Source organism: Bactrocera neohumeralis, unplaced genomic scaffold (genome assembly GCF_024586455.1).
Source record: "Bactrocera neohumeralis isolate Rockhampton unplaced genomic scaffold, APGP_CSIRO_Bneo_wtdbg2-racon-allhic-juicebox.fasta_v2 cluster10, whole genome shotgun sequence".
NCBI lineage: Eukaryota > Metazoa > Arthropoda > Insecta > Diptera > Tephritidae > Bactrocera > Bactrocera neohumeralis.
Window position 1 is genome coordinate 8817305 of NW_026089623.1, and position 20168 is coordinate 8837472.

The window sequence follows — 20168 nt, forward strand, 5'->3', positions numbered from 1 at the left end:
GTTTTGTACCGGAATTTGAAACTGAGGTATTAGGATTTAGGATTACACTTTGTCCGTAGTTCTGCTGATTCCCTCCTCCCAATTCTTTTATTCTTATCGCCGCAATAGCTGCTGTTTTGTGAATAAAAATGTCCATTGGTAGTTGATGCAGGATCACATTGAGCCCATCAGTCGGACATGACCTGATTGCACCCGTAACACCCGCATATGCTGCTCTTTGCATTCCATTTGATTTTCTAATGTTGTATTGTTTGTTTAGCGCTGGCCACCATATCAGAGCTCCATATGTAAGTATAGGTCTTATGACAGCCGTATACATCCAAATGATTATACTTGGTTTGAGGCCCCAACTCTTGTTGACGATTTTCTTACAAGTATAGTAGGCCATGTATGCTTTGTTTATTATTTTTTCTATATTTATTTTCCAGGACAGTTTGGTGTCAATCTCCACCCCCAAGTATTTAGCTGTGGGTGATAGAGTGAGTGTTGTACCGTTTTGTACCGGAATTTGAAACTGAGGTATTTTGGTTCTGCTTGTGAATATCATCAGTTCTGTTTTGTTCGGGTTAACTCCTAGACCATTGTTTTTAGCCCATAGGCTTAACCTACGAAGTGCTCTTTCCATAATCTCGCTGACTGTTGAAGGAAACATACCTGATACCAACACTATATCGTCTGCATACGCTACTGCTTTCACTCCTCCACCGTTTAGTTGGAGTAGTATTTCGTTCAGCGCTGCAACCCATAGAAGCGGAGAGAGGACCCCCCTTGAGGCGTCCCTCTACTCACATAGCTTGTTTGTGTTGCAGCGCCGTTTGAAGCTATAATCTTCCTATTCTAAAGATTCGATAGTATCCATCTGCACACAGTGTCGTCTATGCCACCATGCGCCAGAGAATTAATTATCGCATTTACTTCCATGTTGTTGAAGGCGCCCTCTAAGTCTAGAAATGCAGCCATGGTGAATTGTTTGTGGTGTAGTGATTTTTCAATCACACTTATCACCTCGTGAAGGGCGGTTTCGGTTGATCGGCCCTTTATGTACGCATGTTGGGACTTCGATGACTTCTCCGCCATTATTGTTCTTACGTGTAGATCTATTAGCCTTTCTAGTACCTTCAGCATAAAGGAGGTAAGGCTTATAGGTCTAAAATCCTTGGCATTCTCGTGTGTTCTTCTGCCTGGTTTTGGAAGGAACACAACTGTACTTCTTTTCCAACTTCTTGGGATGTAAGATAGTTGAACGCTAGCTTTATATATATTTTCAAGCCTTAGAACCATTGGTTCTAACAGTTTTTGCAGCATTATGGGCATAATCCCGTCAGGACCTGCCGCTTTAAATGGTGCAAAACTATTTATGGCATATTTGATTTTTCTTTTGTCTACTATTTGGCTTCGATAGTTATGCAGCACAAAGTCACACTGAAGTTCGAAAATTAAGTATGTGGAGGCTAAGCGCAGTATTGGTCCGATTCAACTCATTTTCGACAAAACGTACCATTATAAGAGAATGATTATCCCTTAAATTAAGTTATATATATAACACATTGACCGACATTTTCGATCAAAAGTCAACTATTTGTTTTTTATTGGGTTTAGACAATTTTTGGTCATAAGGTGGGACATACTCAGGCGCGGATCCAGAGCAGAATTTTGGGGGGAGGGGAACTAAAAAATGTTGTACTTGCAACTCAAAGTTCTTTTCTTCGCAGAATGTGACTTATGATGAAAATAATGTGTCGTTTTGAATTTAAAAGTTTTTTCCACCACCCAACTACCCCCTCCCCTCGGGGATCCGCTCCTGGACATACTATGTACATTCTTCGCACAAGTTATGCTTCTTGATTTGTGTACTGGAAACTGAACGAATCAAGTGGAACTTAAAATTGTGTTATAAAGGAAGAAGGCGTGGTTCTAGTCCGATTTCGCCCATTTTTACAATGTCACATGAGAATGTAAGAAAGCCACCTACAAAAATTTGCTGAAATCAGTTTGTTGAGTCCAAATAAAGGGGATTTTACCAAAAAGTGGGCGGTGCCACGCCAATCATTCAATTTTCACACCAGCTCCCATAAAGTTCTCTCATACCATCTTTGTGGCAAAATTTCATGTCTCTGGCATATTTAGTTATTGATTTATTGTTTGTTATAAAATTTGTAATCATCAATATTGGTTCTTGTACCTTAAGTGGTTTAGGAGATATGGACAGGGATTTAGAGGGTGGGCCACGCCCACTTTTCAAAAAATTTGTGCTCAAAAGCTACGGGAATCCTCTATACCAAATTACAGCTTAACATCTTAATTTAGTCCTTAGTAACGGCACTTTATATGTTTTCGGTTAATGGCGATTTGTGGGCGTGGTAGTGGTCTGAATCCGCTCATCTACGAACTCTTATTTTTTTGTACTAAGAAATCCGCATACCAAGTTTCATCAAGATATCTAAATTTTTACTCAAGTTACAGCTTTCAAGGACGGACGGACAGATAGACAGTCATCCGGATTTTCTCGTCATCCTCATCATTTATGTATATATTACCCTACATTTATCTCGCTTAGTTTTAGGTGATACGTAATAGGTTGTCAAAAAAGTCTTGCGGTATTTTCGCTAGTTTGTGCTGAAAGCGCGTAGTTCTAGTTTTATTCGTCGCATCGGGTCATGCTATACCTTTTTGGAAAGCTCATTTCACGCGCTAACCCGTGTTTGATTGATTGTCGTTTCCTTTAAGTCGTTCATTAGTTATAGCGTCGCAAACATGGAGCAAAATAAAGAGAAAATGCGGCATATTTTACAGTACTACTACGATAAAGGTAAAAATGCATCTCAAGCCGCCAATAAAATTTGTGCAGTTTATGGACCCGATACAGTTTCCATTTCCACCGCACAAAGATGGTTTCAACGTTTTCGGAAGGCCTGTCGTCGAAAATTGCGATAAAATCGCTGAATCGGTCGAAAGAGACCGGCATAGTAGCAGCCGTAGCATCGGTCAAGAGCTGGGCATGAGTCATCAAAAATTCATTTCAATTTCAATAAAAATAACAAAAAAAATTCAATAAAAATACCGCAAGACTTTTTTGACCACCTATTACAACCGTTAGGTGAAAAAAAACTAGTATACTCTATAGCAACAGGTTGCAAGAATATTAAAAAGGCTAATTGACGCAGAGAAGTTTTAATTTTATTAAAAAAATGGCTAATTGCCACAAATCAGTATTAATTAAAATAATTCAGTCTGGAAGTCTGTTTTGTCTGCATCCACTTTCCCTTTTTAGCGCCAGCACTGTGCGAATCGCATACATTATCCTCCGTTACCGTTAAAGTTTCCTCGAAGGTATTTTGGAGCGACGATTGCAGAATATTTAGTGGTGAATTGATTGAATGACGTTCGCCATATACCGTTCGTTAAAAATGTCCATATAGTAGCGTTGCGGTCGGGTTGGTTATTCCGCTGTTTGACGCGTTTATAGGTGGTCAATAATTTCAGAAACTTTCGAACAATCTGTTCCTTTGTTTGAACTTTCTGCATCTCTCGAAGAACTTGGCTTCACAGAAATTACTTCTTTTTTCTCTTTTTTTCTCCTTCCATGTCCAGCCGGACTCTCACTAGCACCTTCAAAGTACTTGTTGCAACTTCCTCGTTGTCAAATCTATTGAATAAAAGAAAGGACACAATTTGTTTTAAATACAAATCACACAAATTTATAAAAAATCACTACTTATAACGACATACTAGCCGGTATCTTTTTGATTATAATTATAAACGTTATAATAGATAAAATCAAATTAACTGTAAATAACCGAATCGATCTAATTAAATTTTACGCCAACACGAACTGCAACCAATATTTCATTGATGCGAGTTTTGCGTAACAGCTGTGACAGATCAGCCTTTTTGAGTTTTCGATTTTACTGCAGATGCCAGATTTTCGTTTTTCGAACAGGTTACATTAAGTATACTCAAACCTTTACTGGCGTAGACACCGCTTACGCGATTATAGCCGAGTTAACATCAGCGCACCAGTCGTTCCTTCTTTCGCAAGGTGGTGGTGTTTACGTCCATATGTACGACATAACCTAGCCAGCGCAGCCGCTGCCTTCGTTCCATCGAATGCGATATTCGCCGTGGCCAACGCGAAATGATAATAAATCTTTCGCAGAAAATTTCTCTCGAAAACTCCTAAGGCCGACTCATCAGATGGTGTCATCGTCCATGCCCCACCATGTTTGCTGCGCAGTTTGCATTACCCTAAAATCCCAAATTTCAATTAGAATGCTTATTTAAAATAATGAAGCAATATCAAAAATATTATTTACGTTTTCAAGGTAAGGATCTTATTATATTTCGTGAATAGAAATCATTTGTTTTTCCAACCTTTTTGTTTTTAATAAAAAAAACCATTATATTATTTATTATAGTTTTTTTATTAGGGAAAAATTGTGTGAAATTATACTAAATTCAACCCGGTTTTACTTTTGTTTCATCTAAATTTGAGAAAGATTTTTAAATCAAGATCTTTAGTATTTACCAAATAGCTTAAATTATGCAATTATATATTTATAAAAGAGAAAGAGGGACGTAAATTACAAAGATGACTTATGTAATATTGTTCTATTATATTGCCATTCAATCTCTCCATGAGGTGTCATGAAATACTCCATAAAATTTCCACGGACATTTATCGTGTTTTCTTCTGACTTACCAAAAACACTGATGGAAGCAATCCATTTTCCACCAACTCCGTTCGCCTAATACCAGGATCAGTAACGCCATTTATATTATTGTTGAATGGTGCCAGGTTGATCGTCTATCTGTTCCGGCAGCTCCAGCATCCCCCTACGAATGTTTGATAGGCAGGAGTACCAAAGATTGCGTCACCATATGAGAGCTCCTTTGGACCGTAGAGGTTCCTTGTCGGTCACTAGGTTGGAGTAACGGGGTATTGCGCAAAGTGGGTGCATCTTGCACAGCCGTTGAGGTATTGGCCGCATTGGTGCGTTGGCAGCATGGAGCCACATAACGAGTGGACCACTCCCTATGAGTATGATAGCTAGAGCAGTTCTGACGATGGCTTCAACCACTGCGTGTTTTGCATCTAATTGAAATGTAGTTATGGTGAAGCCTTGTTGAGTAAACGCAGCAGAAATTTCCTCCGGGTCTGGGTTGAACTCAATACCAGTGCGAATCAGGTGAATACGGTGCAACCCTACTGCTAGGTGTTGCTCTAATGATGACAATGTTAACATGTTATATACCGATCCAAGCGAGGTTAGATCGTCGAAATGACAATCCTTGGCCGGATAAAATCCGGGTCAATTCCGGTATCGTTGAACAGGCTGTCATGGAAATCGATCGCAATGCGCTAGTTAACAAACAGTTAGTTTGTTTTGAGTAAAAGATATTATTTTTGGGCAGTGCATTTATTTTCGTGTTGCCTGTTTTATTGATATTTCTTTACTGCTTACTTTTTACAATCTTACAGCTATTTATACTTTTGTTACACTTATCTATCTCTTATCGCATTTTGTCTGCTGCACTTTGGATTCGGGAATTTTCATGTTTGTTTAGGTTAAATGCGATATTTATTTAGGCTATTTTCGGCGTCGCTAACTCCCCTACTTCTTAAAATAGAGCGCCCTAGCTACTTTGTTGCTAATTGCTGTTGTTCTAAACGGTTCATTTCGATCTCAAATAACTCAGCGACCAGATATAGGCATATTACTCTCAGAATGCTCATAATCTGTCAAGATGTGACCGGTTTCTAAGAATTGGAGTGGAGCGTTATTATCATGGATTGTTTCACATTGTGCTGATTTATCGTTTAATATTTTGATAGTACAATTATCAGAGGGTTCTAATTTACAAATAAAATTACTGAAAAAATTCTTACATTTTGAAGCTCTTTGATAATTATTGCATTTTGCTATCTTAGGATCTAAATTAATTTTACCATGCTTTTGTGATGAAGGATATACATTAAATAATCTACATTAAGTTTCGAGTATTGGGTATTTGTAAATTGTAATTATAGCCTGTTCTAGGTAACAAATACATATGTATATCAGAATATTCCAATATATTAATTAGTGGAAGATCCAACTCCTCGTGGTTTATTAATTCATGCACATCGTTCGAATTAAGTTTGCCAGAGTAAAAATTTTTCGTTTTTTGCAAAAATAAAAGTACTTGTTACTGTTAAAAATTAATTATAAATCTCTGCTATGATTAAGTTCTCATTTATTGCTTTCGGATCGAGAGTTTCAATTATTCTGTACATGCCTTTACTCTAATGTTATCTTTATGAATAATCCGTCCTTTATCGGTCGTCACTGTCATACCGTTGTCTTTTTTTTACAATATATTTCGCGTATTTCCTTACGTTTTTATAACGCCTGTGCGTTTTCGAAAATATCACGTCTCCTTGATTATAGGCCAGATGATGTCGATTGCGATTATGATGTCGCAAAACTCTTTCCTGGCCGTTCTTGGATGTCGGGATAACCCCTTTGATTAAAAAATACGTGATCGGGTTCCTCGCTGGTTACGAAATGAAAGCTTTTGTTGTACTGCCGAACAGCTTCAAAAATTTGATCTTCCGGCGCTGAATTATTCTGATCAGCCAAAACTTTCGCGAGTTCAATAATTGTACTGTGTGTACGCTCAAGTTGTCCATTTGTAGTAGAATGGAACGCTGGCGCTTTGGTGTGCGTTATTTTTAGTCGTTAATAAATTTATTGTGCACAGATGCTGGTAAATGTTAAGTCGTTATCAATGATTAAAAATTTTGCTATTGGGTATGTTTGTGAAAGTATCTCGTCGACGTATTTGTATGTATCTTTTCTTGAAGGTATTTGTCTAAAGTGGCAAAATTTTGAGTATTTGTCGGTTGAGCTAATGTATACGGGCCATTCCATCAATTGGCGACATGGTTTTGTACCCGTATTCCGATCAAACAAAACGTTACCATTTCTTTTACTTTTTAACGACCTGAAAATTGAGTGCAAAAAATTTTGAAGTTATATGATTTTATGTAAAAAACTCTCAGCTTTCTGATAAAAATATTTTCAAAATCAAAAAAAAAAAATTCAAAATACAAAAACAAGGGTTTTGTGCTTTTCCAGCAACTTTTTTTGAAAATTTTCCATTCGATTCCTCGTTCAATTTTACATAAGAATCAATGTACAGATTAAGACAGTCTTTGCCAAAGTCTGTACTGTGAGAGTTCACTTTTGACTCTGGTTTTCTTTATTAAAATTTCTTCCCTCAATACATTTCTTAATTCTAATTTCTTAACTATGTATATATGTATATGTGTGTATGCTTAGTGTGCATACACATTTGTAAATATGTATTATATTTTTATTGCATTTTTCAGATACCAACGCATTGATATTTTATAGTTTTTTAGATTAGTGCATCTAACGCACTTATACACATACGTACACACGCTTGATACTTTCTTATCTGTTGCTTGTGTGCATTAATATTTCGAGTATGTATATTTTGTATTTTAATATTAGTATTATGTATACTCTAATTTATGAGTTTTCTTTTATGTGCAATGATTTTCACATTTTTATGAGCAAGTCTCATATTACATTTTTGTTGCTTACCATTGCACTTGACATTTAGTGGACTGTATATACTTTTTATTTAATTTATTGTTTACATGTATATTTTTATGTATTAATGTAGTTGTGTCAAAAATATAATTTTGTATATATAATTATATCTTAAGGTTACAAAACTTTCATGTTCATATCTTTATGAACATTCTGCCAGGGGCCAAAGTTGTATCTTAACTTTACTTGTATATTATGTTTTATTATTAATATTTTTTAATTATGTCTAACTGGAAGTTCAAATGGAACAGTCACAGTTCTCGTTACACATTTGGATCTTATATATAAAATAGTAATGATTAATGCTATTATCAAAACTAATGTTAGCGAAACGTGACCACTTACGTGATGAAAATTTATACCTTTTAATTTTATATTTTCTGTTTTGAGGAGTTCTATTTGTTGTTTAAGATGTACGATATCTTTGGTATTGTTTATTAATGTTGAATCAAAAGGTTTTATTTGTAGTTCTGGAATATCTTCAATATCTTTAACCCAAGAAGAGGATAGCAATTCTTTTTTAATTTCAGATTGTATGTGATGAGATGCTGTTACAGTTACTCCTTCATGCCGGACTGTGCATCCTTCTCTTATTATCATAACGCCTTGACTAGGGATTTCTATATGCATTTGTTGATTATTATCACATTCTAGATATATCATTGCTTTGCTAAATAATTTGTAAAGCCACCGATTTTGAGAAGATAATTTTATCCAAACGTTTTCATTTGTAGAAGGTTTGAAATCACATGCTTCATTTTCTAATTGTTTTAAAGCTGCTACTTCACATGAATTATCCGTCGCTGATTTCCAAGCTAAATTTCCAGGACATTGGTAATGATTCTCTGAGTTAGTAGAACATTTATCTAGATCTACTTGGTTTATAAGTGAATATTGATTCAAATCAAACTTGTATATTAAATATTCTGCCTTTATTTCTGGAATAATCATATTCCCTTTGTAATTTATTGGAAGTGGATTTAATTTATATACGTTTGACGGTTCATACGATATTAAGGGAATTTCTAGGTTTATGACTACCCGTGAATCAACAATTAAACCTTTAGCAGTCATCGATTTATAAATTTCTTTTAATTTGTTACCCGATTGTCTTCCAGGTAGTATTAATTTGTGTGGTAGTTTGTTTCTAATAAATTCAATTTCTTTATTAAGTTGCGAAGGCTTTAATAGTTTTGGATTTATGCGACCATGATTTATGTCAATTAGAAGATTAATTATTGAAGTTTGGATTTCTTCACATTCGTCCATAACTATTCCTATTGAAATGGTTAATATTTGAAACATCAAGGTCATTCGTTCAGCATTTTGATCTTTTATTAGTTCGTTATAAAATTTATTTAGTTGTTGACTCATTTTCTCAAAATTACGGTTAACTTCATCTGTTGTCTTTTTTAATATATGTATGGTAGAATCAACTACCGATGTCTGCCTTTTAAACAATTTTGCTATATCTTTTTGGTTGTCGAAAATATTTCTAATATTTGATTCCATATTTTCTCGGTCATCAGCATCCATAATTCCGAATAATATATGGTAAATTGAACCAACGAATTCGAATGGTGCTCGCTTTTTTCTATTTTGTTTTTTCATAAACAATTCATTATTTGCTTTAAGACTATTATATTTGTCATTTAAAGTTGCAGTAATCATTATGCAGGCATCTTCGTAATAGGTCAATATTTTGCATTGATTTTCAAGTCTGTTAATAAATTCTTGTATTTTATGCATCCGATCATAATAAGTACCTAATTCGTAATAGACTATTAAATTCCATTTTGAATTTATTATGTCCATTTTACTAATCGGTTCCAAATATATTGCTGTATTATTTTTTAGTTTAGTCACTGAAGCTCCTGATTTAGATGTATTATTAATGTATAGTGACTTAGTTTGTGTTGCTAGCATGAGTATCGTTAAGAACCACATCATCAATTTGCTTGATTTACTCGGTCGTTCTGAGGTTGCAGTATTTTTTGTTATTCTCGAAGTCAGCAAACTTGTCACATGATTTGCTTCCTCTGCTCTACTGCTGTTTGTTACCTCCAGTGGGCATAATTTGTAAACGGGCCGTTTAAGTATGCCATTTTGTAATTTTAGAGTTACAACTCTTATATTTCCATCCTTTCCCGGATGAGTTTCAATAATTTTTCCTAATGGCCATTTGGCTGGATGAGTTTCTTCATCTTTAATAATAACTATTTGTCCTTGTACGAGATTAGCTTGTTTGGTTTTCCATGCGTTGTTGCAACATTACAACATATTCGCTTTCCCATCGTTTCCAAAAGTCTTTTTTAAGTTTTTGTATTAATTTCCATCTATCTAATGAACCTATTTGGTTATCATTAATTGCTTCAGGACAATCTATTATTGGACATCCTATTAAAAAATGGCCAGGCGTTAAAACGTCTATATCGCTTTCACTATCTATCGCACATAAAGGTCGTGAATTCAGTATTGCTTCAATCTGTGATAGCAAAGTAATCATTTCTTCAAATGTCAATTTAGTTTCGCCTATCACTCTTTTTAAATGATATTTCACCGACTTCACTCCTGCCTCCCAAATTCCTCCGAAGTGAGGAGCTGCCGGGGGCCCGAAATGCCATTGAATTTTATCTGCTTCTAATATGGGAGCTACGGCTGAATTATTTTTTATTGCCATTTTAAAATCTCGGTCTAATCTTCTACAAGCTCCGACAAAATTTGTTCCATTGTCCGAATATATATGTTGACTTTTACCTCTTCTAGCAAAAAATCTTTTCAAAGCAGCTAGGAACGCTTCGGTTGTTAAATCACTTACTGCTTCTAAATGAATAGCTTTTGTTGCCATACAAACAAATACAGCTATATATCCTCTAAATGTTTTTTGTCCTCGTCCTTTTGAACATTTCATATGAATCGGTCCTGCATAGTCTATACCAACGTGTATAAATGGAATTGAAATAGATACTCGGAATTCTGGAAGATTTCCCATTAATTGTTTTGCTACTTCTTTGCGGTAACGTACGCATCTACTACAAGTTCGAATTGTCTTTTTAATAGAATTCCTCAATCCAACAATCCAGTAATTCCTTCTAATCATTGATTCCATTAACTTGTTTCCTCCATGTAAAGTTATTTTATGAATATTTTCAATTATCAATGATGACAAATGTGACTTATTTAATATTATTGGGTGCTTTTGATTAAATTGAAGATTTGAATTACCCAATCTACCTCACGAAGGATTCCCTTATTATCCAAAATTGGATTTAAGCTTGCAATGCTACTTTTATGATTAATTTCTTTTTTTATTTCTAAACTCTGAATTTCCTCTCTAAATTGTAATTTTTGCTGATATCTTATTAACATTTCTTCAGCTTCCTTCATTTCAGATTTAACTAAGTATTCAGGGCATTTTTTCCCTCTTATTCTTTTTACAAATCGCAAAATATAAGCTACTACCCTTATTAATTTGCTTAAACTAGAATATTTAAGTGTTACCTTATCCAAGAAATGTAATTCCCCTGAGGTTGTCACATACGTTGCATCGATTTGAATAATCTTCTTTATTGGCCAATGATGTTCCTCTTCTCGCAACCATTTTGGTCCCTTCCACCATAGATCGTGTTCTATTAGTTTGTTCGCCAGTACCCCTCTGGTTGCTACATCAGCTGGATTGTCCTTTGTTCCAACGTGTTGCCATGTCGCATTGGAAACAAGTAATTTGATTTCTTCTATTCGTGTTCTAATAAATCTGTCTTTACTTTGGCAATTATTTATCCATGCTAACGTTATAGTTGAATCGCTCCAAGCAAATATTTTCATTTCTCTGTTGATGACTGTTTTTATCCTTTGCAGCAATTTAGCAAGTAGGTGAGCCGCGCATAGTTCCAGTTTTGGTAACGTTTTCTTATTTTTAATTGGATTCACTTTAGTTTTACCAGCAACAATTGTTATAACTGATCCAACTTTAGTATATACAACTGCTGCATAAGCTTTCTCTGAAGCATCTGCGAATCCATGTAGTTCAAATTTAAAGTTGTTTTTAGTTTCAAACCATCTAGGAATTTTTATTCGTTTTATCTCTGGTATATGCTGCATAAACTCTTGCCATTCTTTTGTTAAATTCTCGTCAAGTAACTCGTCCCAGTTGAGTTTCATCAACCAAAGTTTCTGTATAAATAACTTTGCTATAACGGTTGTTGGTGAAAGCCATCCCATTGGGTCGAAAATTCGCACTAAATCAGACAAAGCTTGTCTTTTTGTAACCAGCTTTTGCGTTGAAAGATTCGTATTAAATCCAAACATGTCTTTGGTAGGATCCCATTGAATACCCAATGTCTTTATTGTTTCGTCTTCTGCTATTTTTATTACTTCATTCGCGTTATTTACCGGAATTGTTGCTATGATTTCACTGTTGTTTGACATCCACTTCCTTAAGTGAAATCCATATTTTTGTAGTTGTTTCGATATTTCATACTGAATGGCCTTACATTCATCTATTGAATCTGCTCCTGTCATTAAATCGTCCATGTAGAAGTCGTTTTTAATGATGTTTGAAAGCAAATAGTTGTGGGGCTCGCATAGTTTGGCAATTTCTTGTAAAGTTCTCGTTGCCAAAAAAGGAGCTGATGCTGTCCCATATGTAACTGTTTGTAGTTTGTATTCTTCTATCGGCTCTCCTTTTGTTTCTCTCCACAATATACGTTGGTAATCTTGATCACTATCTGTTATTTTAATTTGTCGAAACATCTTTTCAATATCACTAGTTAATACATATTGCCAAAGTCTCCATTTGATTATAATGTCAAATATATCTCTTTGAAGTCTCGGTCCTATGAAGAGGATGTCATTTAAACTACTTCCATTTGTAGTTTTTGCAGACGCATCGAAAACTACTCGTAGTTTAGTCGTTCTACTGTCTTCTCGAATCACTGCTTGAAGTGGCAAATAGTATTTTCCGCATTTATTTTCACTTACTTTTTCCATGTGGCCCATTTCTGAATATTCTTTCATAAATTGCACATATTGTTGTTTTAACTCGTTATTTGTAGCGAACCTTTTCTCAAGATTAAGAAACCTCGCCATAGCTTGTTTGCGAGAATCGCCTAATTCTTTTTTTTTTTTTAAAGGTAGATTGACGACAAATCGATTATTTCCATTTCTTACTGTTGTTTTTTCAAAAATTCTTAGGCATTCATCATCATCTGCTGTATCTGCTGGAGTTGTAGTGTCTTCTATTTCCCAAAACTTCTCCAATGTTGTAGTAACCGCTGCTAAAATTGTATTGACAATATCCAGCCCAATTTCGTAGCTTGACCTAGTATTCGATCCTTTTTAAATATACCTTCTTCTAGTATGTCGGCATATATGTCACTTCCAATGACAATATCGATTCGATCTGATTTATTGAAATTGGGATCAGCTAAAGTGTAGTTTTTCAATTGTTCTATATCCCATTTAAACGTTTTGTCTGGTTGAGCACTCGCTAATTTCGGCAAAATTAGTGCTTCATTTTAATGTTGATTTTAAATTTGGACACTCCCACTGTGGTATTTCCTAAACCTTGTAGTTCAGTTACTTCTCTTCTTCTTGGTAAATGAAGTATTTGAGATGCTTCTTCGGAAATAGTAGTTTTTTTGGATCCTTGATCGATTAGAGCTCGCAATGTCACATACTCTCCATTTGCTGCCTTCACCCTTATCTGTACTGTTGCTAGGAGTATCGCCATTTACGAATGTTTCGTCATCATTGTGGAAGATGTTTTTGTGACATTTTCTTCACTTCCTCCTTTTCCTTTTTGGAATTCATTGAAGTGCAATAAATTATGATGATTTCTTTCATACTTATTGCACTTCTTTTTATTATTACATTTTCCTTCATATACGTGATCAAGGCAAATGTAGCATAACTTGTTGTTTGTTATGAATCTTCTTCGATTCATCGTAGTCAATGTCTGAAACTTTCTGCATTCACCAATTTGATGCCCAGGAACCTTGCAGTATACACAATTATTTTGTGCCGCTGTATAAAATGTAGGTGTTCGCTGTGGCTGCTTTTGATTGTTCCATTTAGTTGGTTTTCTGTCGCGTATTGCTTCTAGAGCTTGATATTGCTGTTCCAGAAAACTGAAGACGTCATCTAGGCTTTGTATATTCCTACTTTTTTTTACGTTTTGCTCGTATAAACGTAGACTTTCTTTGTCTAGTTTTCGAACCACTATCCGAGCTATGATGGCTTGTTCGTCATTTAAATTTAGATTTAGCCCTTTTAAAGCATTTGTGGCGTAGATTCTATTTGCCACATGCTGCTCACTGCTGAAACACCTTCGGCAGTACTTTGAATTCTTAAATTCTGAATAGAATTCTCCATTGTTTGCATTACATGCTCGAAGTAGTTCTTCGCAATGTATTCCTCAGCTTCTTGACTCTTCTTAGCCATTATTTTATTATGATTTGCAGTAAACTCTTTCATAACAGTCTGAATATGATCCATATATTCCAGACATGAAACCTTTCCTATTTTTCCGCTCAGGATTTTCTGCTCCTCCAACGCAGCTAGATCTCCCAACTCCTTCTGTCGTGTTAGCAAATTCTTCATATTTGCTTCTTTATAGATGGTTTTGTATATATATATACATATATATATTTTTGCACTGTTCTTGTTATAGCCACAAGGACGCTTTTAACAATTTTTTTTTTTTAACTTTTACTAAAAGTAATTTTTATAAATGCGGGTAGTCTATGCTATTCCGGCTTACATTTATTTTTACTTGGCTAAGTAATGCTCTTTTTCTTTTAAGAGGCTTCTAGTACTTGCACTTGCTCGATTCTTTTTCAAAAAGAGGCTCGAAGGACCAAATGTACAAATTAAGACAGTCTTTGCTTAAGTCTGTACTGTGAGAGTTCACTTTTGACTCTGGTTTTCTTTATTAAAATTTCTTCCCTCAATACATTTCTTAATTCTAATTTCTTAACTATGTATATATGTATATGTGTGTATGCTTAGTGTGCATACACATGTGTAAATATGTATTATATTTTTATTGCATTTTTCAGATACCAACGCATTGATATTTTATAGTTTTTTAGATTAGTGCATCTAACGCACTTATACACATACGTACACACACTTGATACTTTCTTATCTGTTGCTTGTGTGCATTAATATTTCGAGTATGTATATTTTGTATTTTAATATTAGTATTATGTATACTCTAATTTATGAGTTTTCTTTTATGTGCAATGATTTTCACATTTTTATGAGCAAGTCTCATATTACAATTTTGTTGCTTACCATTGCACTTGACATTTAGTGGACTGTATATACTTTTTATTTAATTTATTGTTTACATGTATATTTTTATGTATTAATGTAGTTGTGTCAAAAATATAATTTTGTATATATCTATAATTCTATCTTAAGGTTACAAAACTTTCATGTTCATATCTTTATGAACAATCAATGTTCAAAAATATGGGACTCTGATCCCATGAACACCAAAAAAAAAAATTTTCGTTACAGACACACATGCTTTTTCCTCCCTGACAAGTATAAGTAACTTTAGGAGTTAATAGCATGCGCCATATAGCGACAACTTTGCATTTTTTTATTTTAAATTGGTGGAAATGTACAAAAAACTGTTTTTTTGGATTTTGAAAATATTTTTATCAGTAAGCTGAGAGTTTTTTACATAAAATCGTATAACTTCAAAATTTTTTGCACTCAATTTTCAGGTCGTTAAAAAATAAAATAGCAATTTTTTTGTTTGATCGGAATACGGGTATAAAACCATGTCGCCAATTGGCCCATATGTTATCGCTCATATAGAATAAATCTCGCCTACTTTGTTTGGTATTGGTGCTGAACCTGTTGGTTGTTTATTTGGTTTGCGTTCATATTTGTTTGTGAGGCGGCTTTCACAGTGTACTTCTTTTTACAGGCGTCACATATGTTTGGTCAGTAGTATCTGAGCGAGATTTCCTGTGCGTTATTTTTGTAGTTTCTGTGAGCACGTCTGTGTGTGCTTTGTACGATTTGTTTTTGTTGTTCGGTTTCGGTGATGTCGTCCACCAATTTTTGCACAAGTACAATCGATACAGTTGAAAATGTGTCGATACTGTAATTTTCGACGTAAAATAACATTTGCTCGTCTATTTGCAGAGCATTAATTAACTTTGGCCTAATTACATTTTTTAATGTCCAATAGCTCAGTTTTAATGTTAAAGAAAAGTGTACGCCTACGGTTAGAAAAAATATTTTGCGAAGATACTTGGCTGGGGTTTACATTTGATTGTTTTATGATGACTTTATTTTTAAAACAATTTAATGGCTCCTTTACACGTTTGATATTTTGCATAGGAGAGTTTTGTACTGAATGTTAGGAATTATCAGAATTAGATGTGTTATTAATTTGTTGGCGGAAAAGTGCATCAGCAACATTGTTCTGGTGTCCAGGTTTCTAACTGATTTTAGCGCCGTGTTCTTCGATGCAATTTTTCCATATTTTTAATTTTGTATCTATTGGGTTTTTTCTGATATGCCGAAAATTAAAGATTGATGATCGGTGAATAAAGTTAAATCTGCTACGCCCTATAAGTAATTTCGAAGTTTCTGTAAGGCCCACACAATTGCGAGTAACTCTTTCTCATTTGTAAAGTAATTCTGTTCGGTTTGGCTGAGTATTCGTGAAATAAATGATATAGGTTTTTTATTCTGTGATAATACAGCTCCTATTGCAAAATTGCTAGCGTCTGTGGTTAATTCAAAGGGCTTGCTTAAATTTGGTTGGAAGAGTTCAACCTGAGCTTGAAGTTCTTCTTTTTTTCGAATGGTGCTATTGGAGGTTCATCTGTGATTTTAATTTTTGCGCTTTAATTCTTTGAAATGCCACCGTTGTCTCCTCTGAGAAACGTGGTAAGTGGTTGAACAATGGCTGCAAAATTTCTTATGAATTTTCGATAATAACTTGAATTTTCATTAAAAATCTTCATATAAATACATATGTGCTCGATATGCTCTTCGGGAGAAGAAGAGTAAATGAGAACATCATCTATAGAGACGTACGCTAAAATGCCTATATATGGCCTCAAGATATCATCGATACATCTTTGAAAAATTGACGGAGCAGTTTTCAGTCCGAAAGGCATGCGAAGAAATTCATACTTGGCTCTATTTACACCAAATGCTGTTTTCTCTCTATCAGATTCTTTAATAAGAATCTGATGAAATCCAGATTCCAAATCTAAAGTTGTAAATATTTTTGCATTACCAAGATTTTGTATTGTCATAGCTACATCAGGTATGGGGTATATGTCTGTAATAGTTTGAACGATTAGCTTTTGAAAGTCTACAACCATTCTGCGTTTAGGTTTCCCTTGTTCAACGGTACCTTTTTAGCAACTGTCCAAATGGGTGAATTGTATGGACTTTTACTCTGTTCGATAATTTTATTTTCTAAAAGTATATTTATTTCTTTGTTAATAAAATCATTATCAGATATAGGGTACGGATATTGGTTTGTCAGATAGGATCTTCGGATTTTGTTCTAATTGTGGCTTGTACAGTGGTAGTAAATGATAATATTGAGTTACTACCTTCATTTTATTGCATTATTTTTTCAATTTCAGATCTATATTTTTCATTGCTTACTGTATAAAAAAAGGCTGCTTGTTTCTTAATCGTCAGTTACGTATTCAGGTGCAAGCGATTACACCTTGTATTTTCTGCTGTATGTTGAAATTACGAGATGAAGGATTACGTTCTCTTTTTTGAGGGTATCCGCGAAATGGATTATTTGGATGTAGTCCTTGTATTTAACGGTTATAGCTGTTTTGTTGTGGTGTAGAATGGTTCCTATTGTAATTTGCGGATCTCGTGTATTGCTGTAATGAATCCACGTTCTCTGGTTGGTGCTGTTGCCTGGGGGCAGTTTGATTGTATTGCACCTGCACGTTAGGTCTGTACCTTTGTGGTTCCTTGTGATATCTTCTGGTTGGGTGCTGGCACTGCGATGTATTACATTGTCTGTGCTGATTGTATTGCGGAAAGTCGAATTGTGAGTTTACATTATCGTGGTATATCGTACTTGCATAGCGTAAGCGGTTCTAAGTCCTTCGGATTGTGGCTATAGAGGGTGCCGCTGGTATATTTGCTGTTCAGACCAAGAATGAATGTTCTTACAGCTTCCTGGTTCGCATATTCTTTCATAGCTGATGGATTTCCTGAGTTATCCATTTCCACTTTCTGACTTCACAGTGGAACTTTGCCAGAGTCCCTCCTGGTTTTATTAATTTCATTCCTTCATAATCGAGGCGGTTTATTATGGAATAAAAATTGAATTTAGTGTTGTGGTTTATTAAAATATCGGCCGCCTCTCCTTGGATTGAGGAATGTACAATCGAGAGTGCCGTATAGTACGTGGGTGTAGTAGCGTAATTATTGATGTTCTCCATGTGTGTTCAGGCACGTTTTCTCCATGACCTATAATGGTTCATATCGCCTGTAAAGACTGGTAAGATTTTGAATATTTCTAGGTCTGTTTGTGATTCGTCTATGATGTTTGGTGTACAGTTCTGGTGTTGGTTGGTAACTGTGACATTAAGTTTTGCGTAGGTTTCGAACGAATTCAATCTCTGTTGTGTTTCAATGAGCATTGTGGTCAGAGCAGCGATTTGTGCTCTCATGTTTACGATTTCTTGCATTGTCATTTCGTAATTTATATATAATGATAAACGTGATAAAATAAATCTTTCTTGTCGCCTTTTCCGTGAATACAGCGTGTTGTGATGTCCGATGGTATAACGCAGCTTGAATATTTTATCTATATATCAAAACTTATCAGTAATTGTTTGTCAGATTTCTCAGGAAAAAATTTTTTCTTTGTTGTATTTTAAGCACCTTTTTTAAAGATCTAGTGCTGGAAGTCTTTCTTCCCGTGGAATTTTTCCTATCCTTTTCTTCAATGGATAGGGATGGCTTAAGGACCGGTTTCAGCCTCCAGTTAACAAACAGTTAGTTTGTTTTGAGTAAAAGATATTTTTGGACACTGCACTTATTTTCGTGTTGCCTGTGTTGTTAATATTTCTTTACTGCATACTTTTTATAATTTTACAGCAATTTATGATTATGAGAAAGATTGCTTACTTGTTAAACTAATGTAGTTTCATGTTTATTTAGGTTAAGTGCGATATTTATTTGGACTATTTTCGGTGTCGCTAACTCGATCGTACCCGACGGCTGTCGCAGAGGTCATAATGGAACTCACATCTCTCTATCTAATAATCAATCAAACAGCTACACACATTATTCTTCAAAAGATAGCAGAAGAGTATGTCAGAAGGAAAGTAATGTCGCCCTAGAAGATGAAGACCTTATGTGATAAAACACGCCTTTCTTTTTCCGAGGCATTACCTAAAGGGTAAATTTGCACAAGGCAGGAAGGAAGTAACTCGACGCATGGAACAGCACTATGTGATTCAGTGATGGCTCGAAAACGTCGGAAGCGATTGGTGTAGGCGTCACAGAATCGCGTACCAAATTTTGCATACCTATGCGGTGAGTTTTACATAAATTTTATGTAGTTATACTCCATAAGCAATAAGTAAAAGTCAAATATCTCTTATTTTGTAAGCGAAAATTAAATAGCAAAAGTTTATTTTTTGAAGAAAAAATTAAAATTTCGCCAATTACCTTGATCAGTAACGCCCCTCATGTTGTTGCTGCTGTAGCAGCTGAAAACTTTCCTGAAGTAATTTCGACGAATGGTGCCGAGTTGACAGTCCTTGCCCGGATAAAAACCAGGTTCTTACCGTTTTGCTAAGACTGTCGTGGGAACGGATGCCATTTGTGTTTTTCTTTACGCCAGGCAATAGTATATACATATACAGACTTGAGTATTAGAAAGTAATTATGTACTATACAAATCATGAGTACAATAACTTTCGCATGTTCGAGGAGTAATGACCATTGGTGTTCTGAGAATCCAAATAGTGTTGAGCCCTGGTATCCAATAGTTCCATCCGTGAACGTATCACTCGTCACGTAAAAGTCTGTATTTCGTATTATGACATACGTGATCGTAACGCTTCTATCGTAATCGTTCGTTCGTTCGAAATGTGATTCGAATGCAAAATGCCAATCGTAATAGACAAAATTATGAAAATGAGAGTAAATTTGTTTTAAATTTTACTTGTTTTTGAAGCTATTGCATACCTTCTATCGCGGGCCTTGAGCGCGGAGACCGAATTCAAAAATTCCGTAACAAAAAAAACCTCACGCTCCACGACACATGCAAATGAACATATATTATTTCTTTGGCACATTTGTCTGTATGTTTACGAAAGCAAATGCGAGCCATATACATATGTATATACATTCATAATAACAAGTGTCGCACGCTTCTTTCGCATCTCCGTTGTCACGGTCAATCAATTTTTTGTTGGTGACATATTCACATGTGGACGCATATGTATGTATTAGGCCGGGTCGATTTGTGGGGAGGCAAAAAAATCGCCCATTGCTCTATGAAAATCATATTCTAGGGATCAA

At 35.0% G+C, this 20168-nt stretch overlaps 1 protein-coding gene across 3 annotated transcripts in view; it reads right to left on the minus strand.

Annotated features, from left to right (window-relative positions):
- Positions 1–3155: 3155 nt before the first annotated feature.
- The window catches only part of LOC126765050 (protoheme IX farnesyltransferase, mitochondrial), a 54849-nt gene continuing 37836 nt past the window's right edge, over positions 3156–20168 (minus strand). The window contains exons 1-3 of one of the 3 annotated variants that reach the window (XR_007668248.1): positions 4700–12749; positions 3963–4245; positions 3156–3646 (exon numbers count right to left, since the gene is read on the minus strand). Coding sequence is in view for 1 of the 3 variants with exons in the window: in XM_050482637.1 (XP_050338594.1) it covers positions 3612–3646 (35 nt within the window). In the remaining 2 variants the exon portion in view is untranslated. Of the gene's footprint in view, positions 3647–3962; positions 4246–4699; positions 12750–20168 lie in introns of those variants that run through there. The other 2 variants (XR_007668249.1, XM_050482637.1) reach the window with 2 other exon arrangements.